Source organism: Artemia franciscana, chromosome 14 (genome assembly GCF_032884065.1).
Source record: "Artemia franciscana chromosome 14, ASM3288406v1, whole genome shotgun sequence".
NCBI lineage: Eukaryota > Metazoa > Arthropoda > Branchiopoda > Anostraca > Artemiidae > Artemia > Artemia franciscana.
In genome coordinates this window covers 15,597,553-15,623,934 of record NC_088876.1, presented here as the reverse complement: position 1 = coordinate 15,623,934, position 26,382 = coordinate 15,597,553, and the positions used below count along the sequence as shown (strand labels likewise).

At 36.3% G+C, this 26,382-nt stretch overlaps 1 protein-coding gene across 1 annotated transcript in view; it reads right to left on the bottom strand.

Moving 5' to 3' along the window:
• The window catches only part of LOC136035379 (vacuolar protein sorting-associated protein 16 homolog), a 106,452-nt gene extending 81,876 nt beyond the window's left edge, over positions 1 to 24,576 (bottom strand). Inside the window, exons 1-2 of the mRNA XM_065717144.1 lie at positions 24,482 to 24,576; positions 7,431 to 7,608 (exon numbers count right to left, since the gene is read on the bottom strand). Of these exons, the coding sequence (XP_065573216.1) occupies positions 7,431 to 7,608; positions 24,482 to 24,531 (228 nt within the window). The 5' untranslated portion in view covers positions 24,532 to 24,576. The remainder of the gene's footprint in view (positions 1 to 7,430; positions 7,609 to 24,481) is intronic.
• Between the last annotated feature and the right edge of the window lie 1,806 nt (positions 24,577 to 26,382).

Sequence of the window (26,382 nt, the reverse complement as noted above, 5' to 3'; positions counted from 1 at the left end):
CCAATCTGGATCTTTTTACTGATATTACAAACAGTACGCTGACGTAAGCTCGAAAGATTTTTAGTAATAGAGATACCAAGCCAATGAATACAATCAACAAGAGGGATAGTGAAGTTATTATAGTGAAGGGGAGTAGTAGTAGTACAGTTATAAGGAAGCTACTCACATTTATCTATATTAAGTGAAAGGCAAATATCAGAAAAAGCATCAGAAACTATAGAGACCAATTGGGAAAGACCCGTTTTGGAAGGGCTAATCAGAAGCAAGTCGTCAGCATACACAAATTAAGAAACATCCTTAAGACCAGAAAGGTATGTACCTGAACCTTAGTCAGCAAACTAGAAATACAAATTTTAAAAAGCATAGGGGACAGAACACCGCCCTGTCTAACTCCTCTTCGTACCCTTATAATAGTGGTGTCTGGTGCAGATATTAATTGAAGAAAAGAATTTGAATACCAAAACCTAAGAAGCATTATAACAGAGTGATTGACCCCAGAATTATACAGGGAAAAAAGGAGCTGACTATGGACCACACTATCAAACACTTTTGAAAGATCCAAAGCACAAATATAAAGACCATTTCCCTTTTAAGAACTATCAGCCAGTAAAGAAGACAGAATCTTATGCGCATGCTGACAACACACTCCATGCCGAAAACCAAATTGATTCTCACCCTCATAAATATTTTTAGTCAAAAAAGTTAGAAGGATATACTCAAAAACCTTGCTAATATTACAAGAAGCAGTAATAGGTTGATAGCAGGAACAATCAGTCGGTGACTTTCCCTTTTTTTAAATTGACGAAACAGTGCCACACAGAAAACTCTCAGGTACGTTGAAGTACACAGACACATTTGAAAAAGAAGCTGAAAATGAGATATAAGGGGGGGGGTGCAATTAATCAGCATATGCATCTTAGAATTACCATCCTTATCTATTGAATCAGATTTCAAACGTTTCACGGCATCAATTACGTAAGAAAAGATATGGGCACTATATGGCGTTGCAAAAGCGTTGTACTAAAGAGGGGGTAAAAAGGCGAGTATATACAAAATGCACTGAATAGTTAATCACCGAAAAAATCGAAGAATAATGTTTATACCAAGCTGACAGTGGAAGGCAGTTACTTGTCATAGTAACATCATTTAACTTGTTAGAATTGATCACTTTTCGGCAATCTTTCCTACTCACGGGGAAGTATATACCGCAGTAACGTGCCGACCTCAGATAACGTTTATATTCGGTTTTAGTTTTACGCTTGAGATCAGCCACAGTCCCGAAACTTGGCCGACCACATTCATTCCATATCTGAATCCATAGTTTCACTTTATTTTTTATCGACTTTAAACAAGGGTCCACTGACCAGGTTTTTGTGTTCTTTTACGAATACGTTGCCGAGGTACGGCAGCTTCTTCTGCCTTTTTCATACTCCTCACGAGTTAATTGCTTTTATCACAGTTAATAGAAATATTATTTTTGGCAAAGTAGAGGTTCAATGCTGAAGTTAAGAGCAAAGGGTAGTAGCTCCATAGGGTTGCGCCAGAAAACAGATTCCATCTGTGAAAATGTATGCTGCATAATGTTTCTGTTTTAAGGCACTCGCATTGTCATTTCAGCCTCACCTTTGTAATTAGTGACTGTCTAAATCCTTGAATACCAGCTGTTTGTAAAATATGACCACCATTTGCAAAATACATACTTGCAGTGCTTTGCGTCTGAGTTTCTATAGCTTAACAATAACTTAAGAATTAGCCAGCTTAGGAATTCTTTAATACAGAGTGAGGACGGAACTAGATGCAATCTGTGAACATATAGTTGACAAATTGCTTTTTGGTATAGTGTTCATTGTACAATCTTAGCATTTAAAATTTAAAATCTTAGCATTAGAATTTAGTGATTTCAAAACCCTTGAACGGCAACTTTGTAATTTGGTAGAAATTAAGTACCATTCCTATAATATGTATTCTGTATTTAACTTTAGTACAGTTTTATTATCGTCTTAATCACTTATAATGATTTACCATTATGAGTCAACAATCTACCCTTGACTAAGTAAAGTAAGAAGTGCCTGCCAACAATGCTCTTTTAAGAACCAAAAGAGACTGGAGGTAACTCTCCCTTCTGTGCATTTTTTTTCTTCAGGAAGTTCTAGTAACACCACATGGCAACGGATCAAAACTTCAATAAAACCATTTTTCTCTAAATTTCCAAAGGATTCAATAAATATGCCTTCGGGACAGACGTAATTCATGCACCTCCAGGGTGCATATTTACAGATGTGTCTTTATAGAAGACAAAAGATATGCACGTTTGGCCTTGGCTTGAAACCCCGGCTTGAAATTGGTTTGAAACCCCGATTGGTTTGAAACCCCGGGGCCGTTCCCATGGCCAAACACACGTCCAGTATTTCAATATGATAATTTTGACTTGCAAACTCACGTTAAGTAGCTGATACAAACTCGGCTAATAAATTGCACAAGACATTTAACCTCCTCAAACTACATGGCTACGGTTGTAAAGTAGGTTAGATGTTCCTCGATGCGCAAGTATCGCCTTGAAAAGAGGGGACACTAAAAGAGAGGGGAGACGATATGTGAGAGATTGAGAGATACTGAGACAGAGAGATAAAATGACAGATAAAGGGAGATTGAGAGGGGGGACTACCCCCTCAAGTACAATGGATTGATGCTCTGCTTGGCAATGCATGCCCGGGGTTTAATCTCGCTGCCTCAAGGTTGAACGACAGGCTTGCTACCAGGTCGTGCAATAAAGACCCAGCAACAGAAGTGTGATTTGATACTCTATGTACCATCAGTGGCTATAGAGGATTTTTATCCTTTATCTTTATTCAGTTTCTACTTAAATTTATAAAAATCTGTCGAGCAAGAGTTGCATTAGATTCTAGTCAAAAAATCAGAGGTACAATCCGTTTCTATTTGAGTAGTCCGACAAATAAAAAGTGTTCTCATAGAAATGATAACCAAAAAGGTAAATATCTCTGTATACCTTACATATTTTCAGTAGAATCTTGACCTCATACCCCACCTTCTTGACTAGGATGGTGTTAGGGAAAATAGATTTCAAAATTTCAAGAATTTAAAAGAAAAGATCTTTTTTGAAGAATTGAAAAAAGATCTACCAATAAATTTTCCGTAAATACAACTTCCAAATATAATAATTGCATCCTAGCCCCCGTCCCTAATGGGAACAGATATGGCTCTAGACCATACATAAAGTACCGATTTCGTCTATTCTTTTAATTGCTTTGTTAACCCAATCTTATGATGTATTCATGGTAATTTCTATTGCCCATAATTTTTACTCGATTATTAATTTTAATGTCTTTTCGTTTCGATTTTATATATGCATCTTTAGCAGTATCTGTTATTTTTAAATTTGATTTTATCATTCATTTTAATTTCTCTGTTTATTTTTGGTTTCCTTTATTCATAGTAATTTCTGTTCATATTGCGTCAACTTATTATAATCTTATTTCTGTTTGTTATAAGTTTTATTGTGGCTCTTTACTATTCTTCAAAAAACTTCATTGAATATTTATTTAATGACCAACTTTTCCATCAGCACAATCCTAAGAAAAGCAAGTAGAGTTTGACTTCTCTTGGGGCAATTTTTAAGATTATTATTTTGTCTTTTTAACAACCCATTCGTTCACATGCAACATTAACACCACATAATGTAAAGGAATTCATCACATAAGCTATTTCCAAACATAATTTAGGATATTTACCCCCCAAAATTGTATCCCTCCTCCCCCCCAAAAAAACTTTATGAGTCTATTGCTCTATAGGAGCATCCTCCATGCCACTCAGCGTGTCCCCAGGTGGCAATAGGGGAACACCCTACAGGTATGTAAGGTATCTCCATAGGAGGCACGGACTAAGGGGGGACCTTGTCCCTGGGGGTTCATAACTGAAACTGGGGCACCCTCGCCCGGGGCCATAAATACAGGTAGAGGAGGAATAAGGCCCCTAAAATGTCAAACTGGGCTTATTAGGAGTTTCAGAAACTCATATCCCAGGGGCAGGAAGCATGAAATTAGGTAACAGAATTTGTTTACTCAGGCAGGAAGGATGGGGTAAACAGACAGGGAGTAGGCCTCATGATGAATAAGGGAGCTGCTAAGTCTTGTTTAGGCTGGGGAGTTATTAATAGAATAATAATTGCTCATTTTATGACTAAAAAGTTCAGGGCATCACTTATGGTAGTATATGCTCCTGTTGAACTGACTGGCGGAGACACTAGTGACTCAGATGAATTTTACTTACAGTTACAGGGTCCCAGGTATAAATATGGTATTTTTGCAAGGAGAATTTAACGCCCACGTCAGTAGAAATAGGGATAGATGGTATCCTAGCCTAGGTAAATTTTCTGTAGGAAAAGAAAACAGTAATGACTACAGATTTTTGCAAGTTTGTAGGCATTACAATCTAGTTATAACCAATACAGTGTTTGATCATGAAATGGCCCATAAATTGGCATGGTTATTCACAAGATGGTAAGACAGCAAGCCTTATTGATTATGCTATAGTAAACCGAAGAGCGGCAGAACCAATATAAGATAATAGGGTATATAGGAGTGCTGTTATTGATGTTAAAATTAAAGATCACCATCTAGTAGTGTCCAGCGTTAATTTAAAGATGAAATTTCGGAAAGGTAACTACCTCCCGGGAAGTTATGATGTTGGTAGACTCCAGGATAAGAATTTGAGAGAGACTTTTCAGTAACAGTTGAACAGTACTAAAACGACAGTACTAAAAGGATTAAAAAATAATAAGGCTCAAGGTGCGGAAAGCGTGGTAAATGAGTTTCTCAAATACGGTGGCTCTGAGGTTATAATTAAGTTACTGAAGATTATGAGTATGATTTCTGAAAAAGGGAAAGCACCTAAGGATTTTAGGAAAACCTTAATTAAACCACTGTATAAGAAAGGGGATAAAAGGCAGCGTCGTAATTATCGAGGCATTAGTCTGGTTTCTGTAGGTAGCAAACTTAGCACCTACAGAACTGTTAGAACTTTGCATCTACTTAGCAATATGACACTTTTTAGACTGAAAGATGCTGTATACAAAGTTTAAAGAGAAGAACAGTGCGATTTTTAGAAAAGGAAGAGGATATGTCGACCAAGTTTTACTTCTTAGGTTAATAATTGAGAAGTGCCTTAGTGGTCAAAGACTTTCGGTCCTCAGTTTTATTGATTATGAGTAAGCGTTCGATTCTGCTGATAGAAGAGCTTTAGCAAAGGTCTTAATTAAACTATTAAACTATTGTATAAGATTAAGTTAATTAAACTATTGTATAAGAAAGGTGATAAGAGTGAGTGCCGTAATTATCGAGGCATTAGTCTGGTCTCTGCAGACAACAAATTACTTAGTAATATGATACTTTTTAGACTGAGAGATGCTGTAGATAAAATTTTAATAGAAGAACAGTGCGATTTTTACAAAAGGAAGAGGATGTGTCAACCAAATTGTCACTCATAGGTTAACAATTGAGAAGTGCCTTATTTGTCAAACACCTTAGGTCCTCAGTTTTATAGATGATGAGCAAACGTTCGATTCTGTTGATAGAAGAGCTTTAGCAAAGGTCTTTTCTTTGTATGGTATACCAGACAAATACATTAAAGTGATTAGTGCTATGTACGGGAATAACACTGCAGCGGTTAAGGTAGGAAATGAGGTTAGCAGCTGGTTTTGTATTAAATCAGGAGTTAAGCAGGATTGTGTTCTATCCCCCTTTATATGGATCATTTTGATGGACTTTGTTTTAAAGAGCACAGGAAAGGCAATGGAAGACCACGGAATCAAATGGGGAGGAAAAACTCTCCTCGACTTAGATTATGCTTGATGATTTAAGCATTCTAGATGAGTGTGTGAGCAAAATGAATGAACTTTGACAGGTTTTGCGAATTCAGGGTGCTAGTATAGGTTTGAAAATTTTAAGAAGACTAAGTCACTAAGGCTAGGAATAAGTGAGGATGAAAAGGTGACGTTGGGTAACGAAAAGATTGGTCAGGTGGGCAGCTAGAATAGGTTTTAGAATACGCAGTATTACTAGTAAAGACGGTGGGAGCAGTGAAGATGTTAAAAGTAGAATAGCCAAGGCTCAGGGTGTTTTTCCATATTTAAAAGAAGTTTAGAAGACTAGGAAGATATGTCTGCAAACCAAGATTAGAATATTGGAAGACACAGTGATGACAGTGGTCAAATACGGCTCTGAAGCATGGGCGCTCCGAAAAGTGGATGAAGATTTACTACATGTTTTCCAGAGAAACTGACTACGGATTGTTCTGGGTACCCGGGTGACTTGAAACTGTAGGCTCTACGAAAAATTTGGTTCAATCCCGCTTTCCAAAGCTATAATCAAAGAAAGGTTGAGATGGCTAGGGCACGTACTGCGGATTAAGAATGACAGATTGCCGAAGATAATCCTTTTCGGCCAACCGTCTAGGGCTAAACGGAAAGCGGGTCCTCATCTGGGGTGGGAGGATATCATAAAGAAAGATTTTAAGGAAATAGGAGCTTCCTAGGAGGGTGTAAAGACGGAGGCTTTGAATAGATTGGGAAGGAGGAGGAGCGTGCGTAGCTGTGTTGGGCTCAGGCGGCTTGGTACTGCGGTGAGGTGTCAGCAGTAGTAGTAGTTTTTTAAGTTTTGGTTGCTACTAGCAAGAAGAAATTTTCGACACACAAATGACAGCTTTAAAAGCTAAAATAGTATCGAATGTGCAACGAAAAAACTGGTAAATATATGTAAAGCGTTTTATTTCTTTTCCACAACAAAGGTATCTTCATTGGCAAACTAAATTTCCATCTATTATTAACTTGAGTCGACGATATTAAAGAAGAAAATTGTTTAATGTTCAAAACCAGCCTCACACCTCCAGATAGGTTTGAATTTGTTGCATTCCATCTTCAAATTTATATTTTTACGTTAACCGACACACCAAGCTTTAAATGCAATGGTGGCCGAAGTGGCTAGACAAGATAGGTGCCGGAAATGAATATTTAATCGCTGTTATCACAGAATAGTCTGTCATTCAAGTGCGAATGTCATTTGTGAAAGCCCAAGCAACAGCTGGAGTGAAGTAAAGGCTATCTTCAAGGGTATAAGGCATAAGGATTGGCCCAAGTTAAGCAAGGTCCAATTACGATGGCCAAAGGCCCAAACAAGCGAAAGAAGGCTAAGCCGTTTTTATGGTCCAAAAGTTGTTCTACTTCCACTCCATTGGAGTGTCCCTGAGTTCAAGTCCGGTTGTGATAACAATAGCCATTAACTATAAATATAGAGGAGGGGGAGAGTGGATTAAAGATTTTTCAAAAAGAGGTGAAAATGCGAAAATATTAAGATGTTCCACTGAAGATTGTTTTAATATATTCGTCTTTTGAAACCTTTGAAAAGAAAATAACTCACAACAATCGAAGATATTCGAATTCCAGAGCATGAGTATATGAGGATTATTTGTTTTGAAGGAGACTGGACAGATTTTTGCCATACAGCTACTGGGCCACCAAATGTGCATGAAGATACATAACAATCTTCAAAGTTTAATTCTGATTGCCAAGCCAAAGAAGAATAGAGCGTTTTCTTCCTATAAGTAAAAAATAGCTTACTCTTATTCATTAAATAATGTGGAATAACAAAAGCTTATCAAATGCAATAAAACTCCCAGCGTAAGAATCTTTTCATATCCTTGGATCACAGTCCTTTCAAAAATTTTTAACCATTTATAAAATTTTTGGCGTTTTCATAGAAACGAAGAAAGAAAGAAATAAACCTGCCAGGAAAGTATATCTCTTCGTTCTATTATCATATGTATTTCTTTGAAGTAGGGAAACGAAGAAAGTTTCTGTTATAAAAATAAGCAAAGAAACAGACCTGATTTCGACAGTTTTCACCCTTTTTTCCATTTTACCCTTTTAGAAGCAAATACTATCAGTTAAAAAAAAAAGAAATCCTTTAAATCTTTAAGATTACTCTAAGATTACAGTATTAATGTTTACCCAATATAAAATGAAATCTCTTCAAAATAAAATTTGAAATCTCTTCAAAAAACTCCGGAATCCCTCCATTGCTTGTCAAGAGGTTTGGAATTTTCTTCCTTCTACAGTACAGATATGCCCCTTCTTTCGGACTTTTAAAAGGATTCTTAAGGATGATTTAGTTGAGAATCAAACAGAATGGTTTTTTGTTTTATTCTATTTTATTCATTTTTCCTCTGTGGAGTTGATGTCTACTGAGTGTTTATTTCATGATATATTTTAGTCTCTGTGCTTTGACTCCCAGGCTTCAAGTATGGTCTTTTTTTAATCTTAGCCTATATGTAGTTTGGTGATTGGTCTTTTTTTATCGTTGTTGCTTATATTGTATTTTTGTTATCCCACCTTTTATCCCTGGCAATGAAGCATTTCAGGGGGAATAAGAGTATTATGTTTCCAAATTGCATTTATTGGTGAATGGAACTCAGAACTCTGAACCAGACTATGCTGACATTTCTAAATTTTTTCCTGTATAATCAGATATGAATCTTTAATATAATGTATTTAATCAACATAGAACTACTTCTCCAAGGGGTAAAGCAAGACCGGAGTATATATTTATTTGTATCCAATAATACAGGCCAAAAAGGAGGAACAGCAAGCATGTGAGACATAACAACTGAAGAATACAACTTGATATCAATGTGATGATTCCAGAGGAACCTTCAAACATTTAAATATCCATCATGCCTTATAAACTATACTCAGAAAATCATAAAATTCATCAATTGATAAAGAACGTGTTGGTTCCACGTGAAAACAAGCAGGGAGGTCAAAGTATCTTCAACTTGAAGATGGTTTGACAATTGCATCAGCAAACTTCATACCTTGAACAGGGACATGAACCTTATGATTAAAAAATAAACTCAGTCTTACTTTCATTAAATGATAGACCGCAATATCTATTCAAAATTTCACAAAGGCTGAAAAATTTCTTTCCACTGTAGAAAAAGATTGACTTAAATATGTCTTCTACATTAGTGAAATTAACACATCAGCTCCGAAATACATAAAATTGGCTTTATTCAACTATGGCCAAATTTATACTAGTGTTGCAAAAAAAAATTGCTCCCTCAACCCTAGAAGCACCGGTTTGGAATTTGAACTTTAACTTCCAATTTTCTACACAAATTACAAAAGGGTGCCACGATAGACTTATCAAGGCAGGATTGTAAACACTAAAAAACTGGCTATTTACACAAGACCAAGTGCCTGGGAAATATCAAAAGCAATGTCAATCAATATATCACCAATCAAACAATTTGTGATGATGAACTATAAGTAAGGAGCAAATTGGCCCAATAGTAACCAAAAATCTAAAAATCAGAATTTGGATAATAATAGGTACATCAAAGAATTGGCGTTTTATGCTGATTAATTAAAAAGTAAATTTTTGAAAAATAAGTTTTCTAAAGAAAATTAAGGCCATTTTAAACTTAAGATCAGGAGAAACAGAAACCTACTATAACTCAACCTCAAAAAGACAGAAGTTACCATTAAATAATAAATGAAACCCAAAACGAACAGAAATTAAATAGACAAGCATAGCCTAAACAAGAGCTAAGAGCTCATATGGCACTTGTGACGAGGTCGGAAGAGCCAAGAGCCAAGAGCTCATATTGTATGAGCTTTAGCAAAATTCTAAGAGTCAATAGATTGCTTTAAAAGTAAATCAGAGGCTGAATGCCGGTCGGGATTTAAAATAAGAGTTCTGAGTCACGAGGTCCTTCTAAATATCAAAATTCATTAAGATCCGACCACCCACTCGTATGTTGAAAATACCTCAATTTTTCTAATTTTTCCTCTCCCTTTAGCCCCCAGATGGTCGAATCGGGGAAAACGACTTTATCAAGTGCAGCTATCTGACACGCCTACCAATTTTCATCGTCCTAGCACGTCCAGAAGCGCCAAACTCGCCAAACCACTGAACCCCACCACCTAACTCCCCCTAAAAGAGTGGATCCAGCCCGATTACGTCAATTACGTATCTAAGACATTTATAAGCGTTTTCCAATATTTCCGGTTTCCCCCTCCAACACCCCCAATGTCAACAGATCTGGTCAAGATTTGAAATACGAGCTCTGAGACATGAGTTCCCTCTAAATATCAAATTTCATTAAGATCCGGTCACCCGTTCTTAAGTTAAAAATACCTCAATTTTTCTAATTTCTCCAAATTAAAGACCCCCAGCTCCCCCAAAGAGAAAGGATCCGTACCAATTATGTCAATCTCGTATCTATAACTTGTGCTTATTCTTCCCATCAATTTTCATCCCTATCTATCCACTCTAAGCGTTTTCGAAGATTTCCGGTTTCCAAGATTTCTGTTTCCTCCCTCCAACCGTCTATGTCCCCGGATCCGATTCAAATTGGAATTGGAGCATCTGAGAAATAATATTCTTCTATATATCAAGTTTCATTAAGATCCGATCACCCATTCGTAAGATACCTCGATTTTCACGTTTTCCAAGAATTCCGGTTTCCCCCTCCAGCTCCCCCCAATGTCACCTGATCTGGTCCGGATTTAAAATAAGAGCACTGCATCACAATATCCTTCTAGATATCAAATTTCATTAAGATCTGATCACTCGTTCGTAAGTTACAAATAGGCCCTACCTCATTTTTTCTAATTTTTTCGAATTACCCCCCCCCCCAACTCCATCAAAGAGAGCGTACCCGGTCTGGTTATGTAAGTCACCTATCTTGGACTTGTGCTTATTCTTTCCACCGAGTTTCATCCTGATCTCTCCGCTTTAAGCGTTTCCCCCCCTAATGACACTGGATCCGCTCAGGATTTAAAATAACAGATCAGAGTTTCGAGGTCCTTCTAAATATGAAATTTCATTAAGATACGATCATTAAGATTCTTAAGTTAAAAATACCGAATTTTTTCTAATTTTTAGAATCAACCCCCCCCCCGACTCCCCCAAAGAGAGCAGATCCGTTCCTGTTATGTCAATCCCGTATCTAGGACTTGTGCTTGTTTTTCCCACCAAGTTTCATCCCGATCCCTCCACTCTAAGCATTTTCCAAGATTTTATGTTCCCCCCCCCTAACTTCCCCTTCACCAGATCCGGTCAAGATTTAAAATAAGAGCTCTGAGACATGATATCCTTCCAAACATCAAATTTCATTAAGATCTGATCACTCCTTCGTAAGTTAAAAATACCTCATTTTTCTAATTTTTCAGAATTAACCTCCCCCCCAACTCCCCCAAAGAGAGCGGATCCGTTCCAGTTATGTCAATCACGTATCTAGAACTGGTGCTTATTTTTCTCACCAAGTTTCATCCCGATCCCTCCACTCTAAGCGTTTTCCAAGATTTTAGGTTCCCCCCTCAATTCCCCCCAATGTCACCGGATCTAGTTGGGATTTAAAATAAGAGCCCTGAGACACGATATCCTTCTAAACTTCAAATTTCATTAAGATCCGATCACTCCTTTGTAAGTTAAAATTACCTCATTTTTTCTAATTTTTCATAACTAGCCCCCCCCAAACTCCCCCAAACAGAGCAGGTCCGTTCCAGTTATGTCAATAACGTATCTAGGACTTCTGTTTATTTTTCCTACCGAGTTTCACCCCGATCCCTCCACTCTAAGCGTTTTCCAAGATTTTAGGTCCCCCCTCCAGCTCCTCCCAATGTCACCGGATCTGGTCGGGATTTAAAACAAAGGCTCTGAGACAAGATATCCTTCCAAACATAAAATTTCATTAAGATCCCATAACCCGTTCGTAAGTTAAAAATACTTCATTTTTTCTATTTTTCCAAATTAACCGGGCCACCACTCCCCCCTCCTAGATGGTCAAACCGGGAAAATGGCTATTCCCAATTAATCTGATCCGGTCCCTCATAGGCCCGCCAAATTTCATCGTCCTAGCTTACCCGGAAGTGCCTGAACTAGCAAAACCAGGACAGACCGACAGACAGATCGACAGACCGACAGAAATTGCGATCGCTATTGCACTCGGTTAATACCAAGTGCCATAAAAACATACAACAGATACTAATATAAATGAATAAACAAATCTTAAAACCAATAAAGCTTAAGTTCGATATGCAAATCAAGCTTAAAACAAACAAAAATATTTTACTACTGAAGGATAAATGAAACCCAAAACAGACAGAGATTAAATAAACAAACATAGTAGATAAACACGCAATAGGTACTTATATGAATAAGTAAATAAATCTTAAAACGAGTGAAGCTTAAATTGAACATCGAAATCAAGCTTGAAATAAACAAAAATCAATATAAACAAGAGTCTGGGTATCGCCTCCTTCTCTCACTGTTAAAATCTAAAACCTACTGCTTCATTGGCGCTTTACAGAAAACTATATATGTTTTGAACAGCCTTGGAAAGTACAAATGAAATTCAAAGTACAAACTGAATATTTGATACATAATACTATTAACTGTTGAAAGATCATCAGTTCAAGACTTTATTTCACTGTAATTTTATTTTCGTTCTCAATGCTACAATAATCAATAATGCTATAATTCGTTTTCAGTGAAGCACCAATGAAGTAGTAGGCTTTAGACTTTCAGAGTTGGGAAGGGGACAGTATCCAAACTCTTGTTTGTAGTGAAGCTATATTTGTATTGAACAGTCTTGGAAAGAACAAATGAAATTAAAATGAATATATATATATATATATATATATATATATATATATATATATATATATATATATATATATATATATATATATATATATATATATATATATATATATATATATATATATATGCCGAAAACTCATCAGTTCAAAATTTAATTTTACTGTGATTTTTATGTTTATTTTAATGTTGTAATAAGTACAAAAGAAAATATTTGCAATATAGTTCGTTTTCAGCGAAGTGCCAATGGTGCAGTATGTTTTAGACTTTTACAGTGAGAGAAGGAGACATAACCCAAACTCTTGTTTGTAGAGATTTTTGTTCGTTTCACACTTGATTTCCATATTCAATTTAAGTTTCACTAGTGCTAAGATTTATTTACTCATCTATATTAGCACCTATTTTATGTTTGTTCTCTATGATTATTTGTTTGATTTCCCTTCGTTTTGGGTTTCATTTATACTTCAATAGCAAAATGTTTTTGTTCGTTTTAAGCTTGATATGCATATTCAACTTAAGCTTTACTCGTTTAAAGAATTATTTATTCATTTATATTAGTACCTGTTGTATGTTTTTTTTGCTAGGATTGTTTGTTTAATGTCTGCTCGTTTTGGGTTTCATTTATTCTTTAATAGTAATTTCTGGTCTTTTTGAGTGTGAGTTATTGTAGGTTTCGAATTCTTAATTTTAATATGGTTTAATCTTAAGTTTAATATGGCCTTCACTTTTCTTTAGAAAACTTCTTTTTCGTAAAGTTTTTTTCTTTTTAATTAATTTCCATTGTTTTTGATTGCCAGACTTTCAAGTTTTTCAAAATTCCCTATTTCAAAATAATTTTTATTTCAAAATAAATTAACAGTTTTGGCAAGAACTAATAAAATTAAACTGAATATTTGATATACATTGATATTAATTGGTGAAAGCTGACGAGCTCAAAATTTTGCTTCACCCAGGACCAAATTTAGAACTTTGACGTTTCTAGGCCCAAGCGTTTTTGCTGCTCCGTTTTTGCACGATTTTCGGGGAAATCCTGAAAGCTTCGGGAATAGTGGAAGCCGTGGGCCAATTTGTAAATCCTGGTCTAGTTTCACTTGAATTTTCATTTTATTTTCAATGTTGTAATAAATACAATAGAGAATATTTGTAATATAATTCGTTTTAGTAAAGTGCCAAATACACAAAAGGCCTTATTATTTTACGATTAGGGAAACGGGCAGTAGCCATACTCTTGTTTGTAGCGACGAAGTTTTGTAAAGAGCTAACAAAATTATACTGAATTCCCATGATTATTAGAATTTAATATCGTTTTTTTGGTTGGGGGACATGGAGGGACGGCAATGTGTCAGCTCCCATGATTTTTGGAATAATAGTCTTTTATTGGGGGTCAGGCCATGGAGGGGAAGGTCAGGGATCAGTTCCCACTATTTATCATTGACAATTTTTTGGGAGCGAGGGATATAGGGACATGGGGGACAAGGGGTCAGCTTCCGTAAGTCTTGGAATAAAATATTGTTAATAAGTTGTTTTTTGGTGGGGGGGGGGCCAAGGAGAACCAAGGATTGGTTGCTATTGCTTTTGGAATAAAAAATTTCGTTAACAAGTTGTTTTTTTTTTTGGGGGGGGGGGGTCGGACCAAGCAGAGAAGGCCATGGGTCAGCTTGCTTAAGTTTTGGAATAAAATATTTCTCATAAGTTTTTTGCGTGGGGGTGGGGTTTGACTTATCTGATTTTTGAACTATTTTCATAGTTCAATAAGAACATAAGAACCTTATATGTCCTCTGGACATAACGTACAACACTTGCCCCGAGGCTCAGGAGTTTGTGTTGATCCTGGTGGTTTTTTTTTAATCTATCTTTTGACTTATTTTAACAAAGTGGCTATTTCAAAAATTCGGTCGAATGGATTTGAAGTAAATAAGGCAGGAGGCCTAGTTGCCTCTGGTCCCTTTTGACCCTTAAAAAGGGAACTAGAACTTTAATTTCCAATGGAATGAGCCCCCGATGAAGTTATACAATCATTCCTTCCATAAAAACTTCATATATCCCCGGGTTCTGGGGGGGGGCTGTGTAAACCCCAGAATTTTTATTATAGGAGCTTTAGACTATTTGGAAAAAATTGAAATACCAAAATTTTGATCAGACGCATTTAAGAAAAGACGGTTGGTGGGGAGGGGGCTAGTTGCCATCATATTAATTTTGCAGAACTTTAAATTTCCTGTCATTTAAGTCCCCTCCGAAGTATACCTCTACCATAAGAATATGATTTTTGGTCAATTTCGAACAAAATGGCTACATAAATAGTTCGATCGAATACATTTGGGGAAACGAGGGTTGATGGGGAGGGGGGATAGTTGCCATCTGATCACTTTTGACTCTTAAAAAGGGAACTAGAACTTTCAACTTCTAATCATTTGAGTCCCCTCCGAAGTTTATACGACCAAATCTTCAATAAAACCTCATATACCCCCGAGGCACAAGGTACAATCCTTAGTTCCTCCACGCTCTGGGGGGGTATGTTAACCCCGAAGTTTTTGTTAAAGAAAATGGCTATCTCAAATTCATCGGATAAATTTAAGGAAAAGAGGGTGTAGGAGGGGGAAGGGTAGATGCCCTCCAATCATTTTTGACTCTGAAAAGGTAACTCAATTTTCAATCAAATGAGCTACCTCTTAAGTTTATTCGACCTCTCCTTACATAAAAATCTTATATGCCCCTGGGACATAACTTAAAACACTTGCCCTAGGGCTCTGGAGGTTCGTTTCAACCCCGGAATTTTTACTACTTGATGTTAGGACTATTTTTAACAAAATGGCTATCTCAAAATTTTTATCAGATGGGATTGAGGAAAAAGAGCATTTCGATCCCTTTGACTATTTAAAGGTGAATTAGAAATTTCAATTTCCAACCAAATGAGCCCTCTCTGAAGTTTATACGAGCATTCCTTATAAAGGACCAAATATACCCCCAGGGCATTGCTTACAAAGCCTACCTCCGGGCCCTGGGGGTTTGTGTCGACCCGGATTTTTTATTATCAGATGTTTGAAGAATTTTTAGCAATATGACTATCTCAAAATATTTTCTGGATGTGTGTGGGGGGAAAAGGGTGTGGGGGGGGGGCTAGTTGCCCTTCGATTTCTTTTGACTATAAAAAAGGGAGCTACGACCTTTAATTTCAAATCAACTGAGCCTTCTCTGAAGTTTATATGAGCATTCCTTCAATAAGAACCACATATGCCGCCAGGACAAAACTTACAACGCCTTCCTCTGGACCCTGGGAGTTGTGTTGACCCCGGAGCTTTTGTTCTTTTATCTGAACTATTTTTAACAAAATTTCTATCTCAAAATTTTTATCGGATGTATTTGGGGGGAGGACATGGGCGGGGGCTAGTAGCCCTCTCATCACTTTTGACTCTTAAAAAGGGCTTTAGGACTCTCGATTTTCAATCAACTGAGCCCCCTTTGCAGTTAATAAGACGACCCCTTCCATATGAAGTGCCCTGAGAAAAAAAAACAAAAAAAAACTAAAACTGTTGGACCCAGATGGCCTTTACTATAGACAACGCCATAGCATTGCCTCTGATTTGAAATATATAAAATCCATAAAGTTGAATGTTACCCATCAAAAGTAATAAGCCAGAAAAAGTTTGCCTGATTTTCGAAAAAGGGAGGAAATACCCACACAGGTTCAAGAAATATTAATGAAAATCGCACTGTCATATTCAGTATTTCAGAGAACCCTACTTTAGAGGTTTCAAGCTACTACCTAAAAAATTAGGAATTTTGTATGTTTTGCTAGAAAGACGATCATGGATTAGGGGTTGTTTTTTTCTTAGGTGTGACTGTACGAAACCAACAGTGCAAGAAGATCAGGAGAGGGCTCATTTGTTTGTAAATTAAAAGCTCTATTTCCCTTTTTAGCTGACTAAAAAATTGGAAGGCAACTTGCCCCCTCCCATCCCGCTTTTTTACCTAACGCCGCATGATCGAGATAGCCATTTTGTTCAGCATAGTTAAAAGGTTCAATAGCTATGCCTCTGTGGATAACATGACCCTCACAGCCCCAGGAGAAAAGGGCTTTGAATTATGAAATTTGCCTGGTGCCTACATATAGTCATTGTTATTGGGAACTATAAGGACATTTTTCAGTGGAGCAGGGAGTTTTCTGTGGAGGGGAATTTCCCTGGGAAAAAATTTCTGTGGGAATGGGAATATTCCAGGGATGAACTTCCCAAGAGAAATTTTACATGGAGGGAACTTAACAGAGTTCTTACACGAAATTCTTTTTATTTGTCTTACTTTCTCTTTGGCGACTGAATTTTACACATGGAGATGTTAAAGTGGAAATTTTCAGTCGGGTTGGAATTGTCTGGGAGATTTTTCTGTGTGGGAGGGGAGTTTCTGTGAGTGATACTCTCCAAGACCAGAAATTATTCCAAATTTGAGGGAGACTTCCCCCTCCTCAATACCTTGAACTTCATAGTAAAGTTTGACTTTTTGTCCCAATTGTTTAAGAACAACTCCTGAAGCAGAAGTGCCATTAGTTAGAACAAGAAGAATTTTAAGTACTAAACAATCTATGTGTGAAGAGGGAGGTATTGAGGATGGGACAACCCTTCATTAGAGGATAATTTCTGTTCATTTTAATTTTTAATGTTGCTCCTTACTTTCAGTTGAAAAGAGTTGTTTTTATAAACTTAATACAGTTGACTCAAGTAAAATATTGCATACTAGATGGTACATATGTTCTTTGCTTTTATTCTTCTTAAACCAAATTGATTATCATGTGCATAACAAACCAAGTAATTTTGTCCACAACAAGCAATTTAGAAATCTTACATAATACTAAAGCAACGTTAATTGGTTGGTGGGAATACCACAGCAAGGGATCTTTGCCTAACTTGAAAACAGGGTTAATAAGCCCAACACTAAAACAATCTGGCACTAGACTAGTAGCAAATATTGTTTGTAAAAATAAAGTTAAATGTTCCATCAAATATATTACAACAATGAATCCGTAGGCCTATTGATGAGCTTTTGCCAAGGAAACTTCAAGACACAAACTTTTGACAGATTCTTTTTATATCAAATTCAGATTCATATATAGTATCAACTTGCAGGTGGGGGGGGGAGGTAAGAACTCAGAAGATAGATATTCAATCAAGTCTCCTTCAGAGGGACTAAAAAGCAAAAGGTTATCAGATGATTTATTATATAATATTTTTTGATTATACAATATTCCAAACCTTGCTGGGGTTATTTTCTAAGCAAGCATGGAATTCTTCTATACTACAGTTTAAACGCTTTTGAAGGAACTTGGCAAATTTTTGCATAGCAAGCACACAAAAGGGATAAGACCTTGGCTTCCCATTTTTACAGTACAATTCAAATCAAAATTTAGAGAAACATCTGGCTTCAACAGGCTACATATTTTGATTCCATTTAGGAACCTTGGTTTCAATTCAAATTCTTGCCTTAGACACAACAGCACCCTCAGCAAGATTCAAGGCATCCACAATTTTTGCACAGCATATAGTAGCTGAAATCTGCATATCTTGTCAATTTTGGTTGGAACCAGCCAAAAGGATGTGATTAAGGAATTTGATTTTGATAGTACAGAGTCAGAAACTGACTGGTGAGCAGGTAGACTAACTTTCTCCCAATAGAGTCTTCCATATCCAACTTTTACTATTAATTGAAACACTTCATGCAGATTGCAAGATTTCAAGACCATTTAAAACAAGGAATGGTGATAAACACTGATGGAAATCTGAACATAAATGCAAGAGATCCATAAAATAACTTTTTAACTTAAGCAAAGGCAATTTGAGCTGAATTGATTTCTTACCATCAATTCTTATCTAAACGATTGGTTTGAAAATAATTTAGTCTCTGCAAGATAACATGTACATGGTAGTTTAGAAGACGTAAGGAATGGAGCAAAAATAATATCAGCCTGCTGGCTGATAAAAAGGCAAACCAAGGATTTGCCTTGCCACTTACTTATTTTACAAGCTTGCTTTATGGCTTTATTTAAGCTTACAGCTAGGCACATTCTGGAAACCAAAAAGGCACAAAGAAAACTTATTTTAGGCTTTTTGCTTGGCTTTCGTTTGTTATTGATAGCTTGAGTACTAGTGAGATAAGATAAGATAATATTTATTTCAACAAAGCGACTATCACAAGCCCAAAAGGGCCGAATTCGCACTTCAGCGTCAGTACAACATCATAAATTGCAATCAATAAAAAGTCAAATGATAAAAACTCATAAAGTTAAAACAGGGAAAACAAATTTAAACAAAAATGTAGCTAGCAAGAATTACAAAGTTTGTAATTGCAAAATAAACACTCAAACTATAAGATAAGAGTGGAGTGAGAAAAAAAAAAAAAAAGGGGGGGGGGGGTATTACTTTAAAATTTCAACTATGTGAGGGATTAATGTTCTTAGATAAGATAAGATATTTAATTTCAAAAAATAACTATCACAAGCCCCGAGGGACGCATTCCGGAATTCGCATTCCAGAGTCATAAAACCGTAAAAATAAAAACACATCATAAAAATAGCACAACAACTAAAAACTGGTTAAACAATGTCAAAAACAACTAAATCAGAAAGGCAAAGCCATTCATTTGTCAAAAAAAAGAAAAAATTAAACGGCAATATGTCAGAAAGTTGAAAAGGTAAGTCGTAAAACAAAACTAAAAGAGTGAGATAAAATTAGCGTTGAAAAGGTTTAAAAGAGAACATATAAACAATCGGTGGGAACAAACGAATCAAACGAACAACAACCTAAAGCACCTCACATGAAAGAGAAAAAAAAACGGGGGGAAGCGAAACTAGTTGGCTATTTTATTTATTTTTTCTGTGATGAAGGGGACAAAGGTTTTTTATATCTGGAGGTAATGCAACGAATGGGGGACAAAACTGGGATGGGCTCAGAAACAGCTCGAGGCTGTCGTAATCTGGATGGTGAGTGACGTTTGGGGAAAATACTTACCGTCCCAGGGTTCGTTATTGCATTTTTTGAAAAACGGAGGCACAACGACGACCTCCTTCGCTCAAGGGTTTCCAAACTAGCTTTTTTTAGGAGCAGAGAGTAAGGCACCTTGCCTTCTTTGAAAATTATTCGCAAGGCTCTTTTTTGTATTGACTCAATTTTGTCTGATTCTTCACGGGAGATGCCAGGGTGCCAAACTGGACAAGCATATTCAAGATGCGGACGGACAAACGACGTGTACAACCTTAAGGAGTGAGAAGGGGGGACGCTATATTTATTTAGGAGCTTAAGGAGGGCGATAGACGCATTAGCTTTATGGATGATATCTTTAACGTGGATATCCCACTTTAAATTTGACGAAATTGTGACTCCAAGTAATTTAACCGAGGATGCATAAATTTCAGGAGGGATAGGATTAAGAAAACAGGGCGAGGATTTGAGGAAACAAATCGGCATTATCATGGACTTAGAGGGGTTTACGGTCATATCTAGGTCCAAAGCCTCACTTCCAATTTCATTGAGAATACTCATAGGGTCGCTTATTAAATTTCTGAAGCAACTTTCAACAATCGTTAGGTCATCAACAAATTTCCAACGGTCAGGAACTTCCTTCGCAAGGCTGTTAACCATGACTGAAAAAAGGAGGGGGCCTAGGAGAGTTCCTTGGGGTATGCCATTGTAGATAGGGAGAGGATTTGAGTAATGGTTCTGGTATTTAACCACCTGTGATCTATTTGTTAAAAATGAGGCAACCAATTTTACCAATAAGGGATCGATATTGAACTCGCTTTCTAGTTTCTCAATTAAAATATTGTGGTTAACAAGGTCAAAGGCTTTCTGAAGGTCAATAGAAATTAAGTTTAGCCAGGAATTAGGTTTTTCGAGGATTTTCCCGATGTGGTCAATAAGAGAAACGAGGTAGTGGGAAGTACAAGTTGATTTTAGGTTTCCAAATTGTTTCAGGTCAGTAAGAGGTAGGATTTTTTCCTTTAGCAAATCTGCAAGGAATCCTTCATACAATTTTGAAAAAATAGGAGTAAGCGTAATAGGCCGAACACCATCAAAGCCAGGCTTTCCATTTTTCTTTTTCAAAGGGGTAATAAAACCCTGTTTCCAAATTGTTGGAATTTGCCCAGACTTAGTAATTTCGTTAAACAGGACAGACAAGGGCTTAGACAGGAAGTCACCGAAGGCTCTAATAAGGGGAAACGGGATATCCAAAGGACAAACACTTGTCTTTCTTAGTTTATCAATTCTTCTTTCAATCTCAGACGGGGAAACAGTCGGGAAAAGGGGGGATGGGGCTCCTGTTGATAATTGGCAATGTTGATTAGTGCAGTGGTTGCCCTCAATCAGAAGGAAATACAATAAAATTCTGAAAATTATTTGAATTATTTTGAGAATAAAAATTATACAAGAATTATTGAAGAACATCACTCAATGGGAAATTCATGGAAATATATACTTTAGGCTATGTATTTGTACATTTAGGGGGATAGAATCAAAGTGAAGAGAAATTACTTTTAGGAATTTTTTACCTTGAATTACCTTAAATTGCAACTTGCACAACAAGTGCATCTCACATCACAATTTACAGTGTTTTTTTTTCTGATGGCAACCATTGCACTACTACCATAGCTTGTTGCAAGCTAATTAGCCATTCATAAAACCTTGAATTAAGGTTGATTTAAGACAATTTATAAGTTAAAAGCCCTGGGCTATACACAAAAGTTCCTAATTGTGTTTTCTGAAATAATCTCTTGTACCTATTTTGGTAAAATTCAAGTTTAGTGGGCTCTTGTTATCCTTAAAAGAGATCAAGTTAGGTGAGTAATGCTTCTAAGAAGGAATCTATAGACCCAAATACATCCCAGGAAGGTATTGCCAAGGCACTATATCAGCTCTTTTCTGATTTCTAGGGCTTAGAAGATTGTATATATGACAGGTATATATCTGTCTGAATTCTGACAAAAAAAAATTATGTAATAATCTTACTATCTTTTCTAGGTGCTGTAAACATGGGTTATAAATCTTGAATTGCTTACATGGTATCAGAAGTATTCAAAATTAAACTACCATACCTTAAAATGGACAGGACAAGTCCTAATAAAAAAGAAGCATGTTTGCTTCTTTTTCAAAACCTGGCCAATTAGCACATTCAACTTTAAAGACAATAAGATAATATAGAAGCCTCATAGTGAAACTTAGAGGCTATTTCAACCCTTTCGAGATAGCTGTTGACAAAATCAACCAGTCCCAATATTCAGACCCTTCACAATATGAACTTCTTATTGATACTGTAAACGCAGTTTGATCAAGCAAATGGCCATTCATAAAGGTAATTATCAATAATCAGCAGTAGATTGAATTTAAAGCTGATACTGGGGCTCAAGCCAATATCCTGCCCATCCTGCCTCAAACCAATCCAAGAGTGGTGCCCCACAGCCCAAATCCTCATGAGCTTCTGTGGGCAGAGAATTTTAGCTACAGACAAATGCAGTCTGATCTGCTCCCACTGCAATGAAAGTACCAAGTCTGAATGTTTCTTTGTTATGAAAGATGCTTATCTCCAATCCCAGGACTTAAAACAAACAAACAATTGAATCTTATCAACCTTATCCTTGAAATAAAAGAAATCAATCCATCATTGCTGCAATCAGAATATGAATGACTGGAAGGAGTGCAAAATCACCCAAAAAAAGATACTCAACCAAAAGCATTTACAGCTAGACAGAACTTCATTTTTCTCAAACAACAATTCAGAGAAGACTTGGATCAATGGAAAGCATAGGTCATAAAGAAGGTGACTATCCAACTGACTGGGTCAATACACTCATTGCAGTAGAAAAGCCAGACAAGTTACTCAGAGTCTGCATTGACACCCATGACCTGAATAAATCAATAAAGAGAACACATTACCCTATGCCATAATCTGAAGAGGCCATTCTAAGACAATCAGGTGCAAAGTATTTCTTCCAATTAAATACACACCAAGCCTATTAGTCACTGGTACAATCCAACGTGCCAGCTGATTTAACAATATTCAATATGCCATTTGAGCACTACAAGCTTAAGAGGAGCTATTTGGATTGATCTTTGCCCAGAACAAATTCCAATGCAGAATGGAGGAAGCATTCTTAGCATTTACCTCACTGGTTACTGCATCACTGTTGATAAAATTATCATTTCAGGCAAAACCCTTGAAGAGTATGAAGAGAAAAAACAAGCAGTACTTCAGAGAACTAGAAAGAAGCTTGTATGTCTGAACAAATATAAAAGTGTATTCAGGTGAACTAGCATACCATACTCTGGGCACACCATCTCAGACAATGGCATGCATCCTGATCCTGAAAAGGTAGCAAAACAAATGAGAGCCCTAACAAAAAAAGACAAGCTCCAGATATTACTTGGCATGATGAATTAACTGTTAAGATACATCATTTGTGACATACAACCCCCCTCTCCCCTACAGAACTCAGAACCAAATCCCTCATTTGTTCACTTTAGAAAGTTTTAAAATAAGAATCTTTTAAACGTCTAAAGATTTTAAAGTTAAAATTCATCATTTCATAGGATTCATGCTTTTGGCACAAGTTTTACAGCAAGCAAAAAATGAAACTTTTTAAACTATCAAATTGGGTTCAAAAATGTAACTTTTGAATAAGCCAATTAGAAACCAGATTTCTATTACTGGTTTGGTCAACAAACTAGAGGTGAAAATCCTTGTTATAAAAATAAATCTTTTGTGAGGAGGTTAGACCATATGTTGGATAATAAAAAGAACAGTTGTATTGCAACATTTCTGAGGTCAATCTACCCAGTGCTCAATTTAGAAATCTGGATTGATTCTGGATATATAAAGCAGCCCTGGAAGCTAGGAGAGTATTCAGTAAAGTTCTGTTGTTGATGCACAATACACAGCTAACACATATTGAAGTCATATTATCTGAAGTTGTATATGAAGTAAGAAAATAAAGTTATTGTCAATAATTGTCTTTGTCTATGAGTCAAGGTATCAGGTACAGTTCCTCTTGTCTGTTGGATTGTTCCCAGGGGAATCTGCACATCTCAGGAGACCTGAACATCACAGTGATGATTCTGTCTCCATGGTTATAGGGATTTGTTTGTAGGGCCCTCCTAGTCTTTATCCCTTAGCTACCCTGCTCTCATGATTAGATTTGTACATCCCTAAACTCCTCTTCCAAAGAAACCCTTCCCCCATAACACATTAACTCATCAGCTGCAAATCACCCACTGAGGAAACTCAGAAAACAAATATGAACTTCAGAAGGTCCTTGACACATCAAAAACTCGCCAGTCATTGTGATGTTTTGATCCAGAAAACAAAAAAGTGGAAATACAGGTATGAACCTCAAAGTTGGGCCTGGGAGTAATTCTTCTCCAAAAAGGAAACACAATTGTCTTTGCCTCAAGATCACTGAATGATATAGAACAAAATTACTCACAAACAGAAAAGGAGATGTATGCTATAGCATATGAGTGTGAGCCCCCTGGAAGGGGGTACCATCCATAAAGGTACCAGTACCTTTATGGATGGATATTCTGTGTCAAACCAGACCACAAGCCCCTTAAGTTAGTCTTAAATTGTCTGATTCCAAGGTCATTTCTAAAGCTAAAGATAATTACCTTGCAAATCTAACCCTATGATTTCTCTATTGCTTTTTTTTTACCAGGAAAGGACATTCCCATTGCAGACCACCTATTCTGTATGTTATCCTTCATTGGGTTTTTACTTTAAATTATAATAATTTAACTTTTCCTCGTGATTATGTATTATAGCAATATCAAAACCTATAAAAATGCCTTCTTTCAAGCTGAACCCAATCCGCCGTATGTAACATCACAAAAAAATTCAACTTGTTAATTTTTCAAAATTATTGCGAAATATACACCATCTAGGTAAAAAAAAGAGGTTGTTTAGCAAATCTGAAAAGCTTTTCAAAAAAATACTGTCTCGAAGCTTTATGAAAAAGTCTTCGGAGCACAACAATTGGCATAATATTGAAGACGAGCTGAATCTATAGATTCATAATACCCACAGAAAATCGCTAATCCATCTTCTGTCTCTTATATATTCCAAGTAATTATGTTGTAAATTTTACTTTGCTTGTGGTCAGCGTAAAAATTACATTGAATATAGCCCAGCCCAGGAAATTAAGCATGGGATACGAAATTGCAGAGGCGCCATTTGGGCCAAATCTTGGGGTGGGCATGGGGCATTTGACAGAACTTGAGACTTTTATTATGTTTTCAAAGTTTACAATGATTAATAGCAAATAGGGTAATTACCCCAAGGGTTGTCAGGTAATTACGCTCTTTGGCTAATAGGCGTGCTGTTAGTTCAAATCATTTGAACATGATGGATTATGTTGGACATAATGGATAATTATGGCTGGAAAAGGGCCCTTTGTGGTGGAAGCTTGGGCCCCCTGGAAAATCTGGGGTGGACAATGCCCCCCCCCCAAATGGCGCCTCTGCAAAATTGACACAGAAATTGTGCGTAATTTGGCTCAGATCCATAATTGTTGTTACAGAGTGGATTGGGCGTTAGGAGGGACAGATTTTTGCATACAATAAAATGAATAAAAATTTTCTGCCGCCTCCGTCAAATCCCCAAAATATCAGTTTCGTTTGCACTATAATAGAAAATACATAAATTGCTTTGAGCTTTTTCACTGGATCTTTTAAATTTTTTATTTAGCAATCAAAACCCTATACATATGCAATTTGAATGAATTCAAGCTAGTGGTGGTAGTGTTGATTGATATTTGCTTGACCGCACTAGGCCTGGGTTTGATCCAAGATTCTCATAATTATCAAAAGCATAATTATCATAAATTATAAAAGCGTCTCATAATTATCAAAAAAGAAGAAGGAATTGATTTAATGTATATAAAAAAGCGATGAAAGTAAATTTCTTTTTCAAGTAGCGAAGCTAAATCAACGGTTTTAAAAGTGTTTAAACCGAAAAAATCTTGTAATAATAATTAATGTACATATTACAGTTAATATTAAATAAATACCATTAGTAGCTCCTGCCTGATACCCACAGGATTTTAATTCAATAGAGGCATAGCATAGACGAGGTTGAACAAAATTGTATCCGTTTGCAACTATGGGATTTAACAATCATTGCACAATTCTGATTCGAGTCAGCTGTGAGATGAGGAAATCAAGAAAAATGTAATTTAGCCTTTATCTTAATTGACATAATAATTAATGCTAAAATATATTTAAGAAGTATTTTTTCATGTCTAAGCAATGATTTTTTCAAAGCTATTAAATTATGCACCAATGACATGCAAGATATCTTTTAAGAGGCTGATCTACCCTATATTTGCTTTGGAAGTTTCAATTTGTCTTTGCCTCTATTTGCTGATGATGGGGTACTTAAGGCCGAGTTGGAGTAAGCACTAGAATTTTTTTTAATATTAAAAGGAATGTAAAAGAATCAACAATTTTTATTGAACATAAAAGAGACCAAAATAGTTATATTTAGCAACAAAATATTCCTTTTTCTCTAGAACCTAATAAGTCTGTCTTCAAAACTAGACTCTGAGCATTGTAGCCAGTTTAAATATTGATATCTTTTTGATAAATGATGAGAGCTGAAAGATCATGTGAAGGATGTGACACAGGATTTAACTGAAAGTAAGGAGCGACATTAAAACTTAAAACGAACAGTAATTACT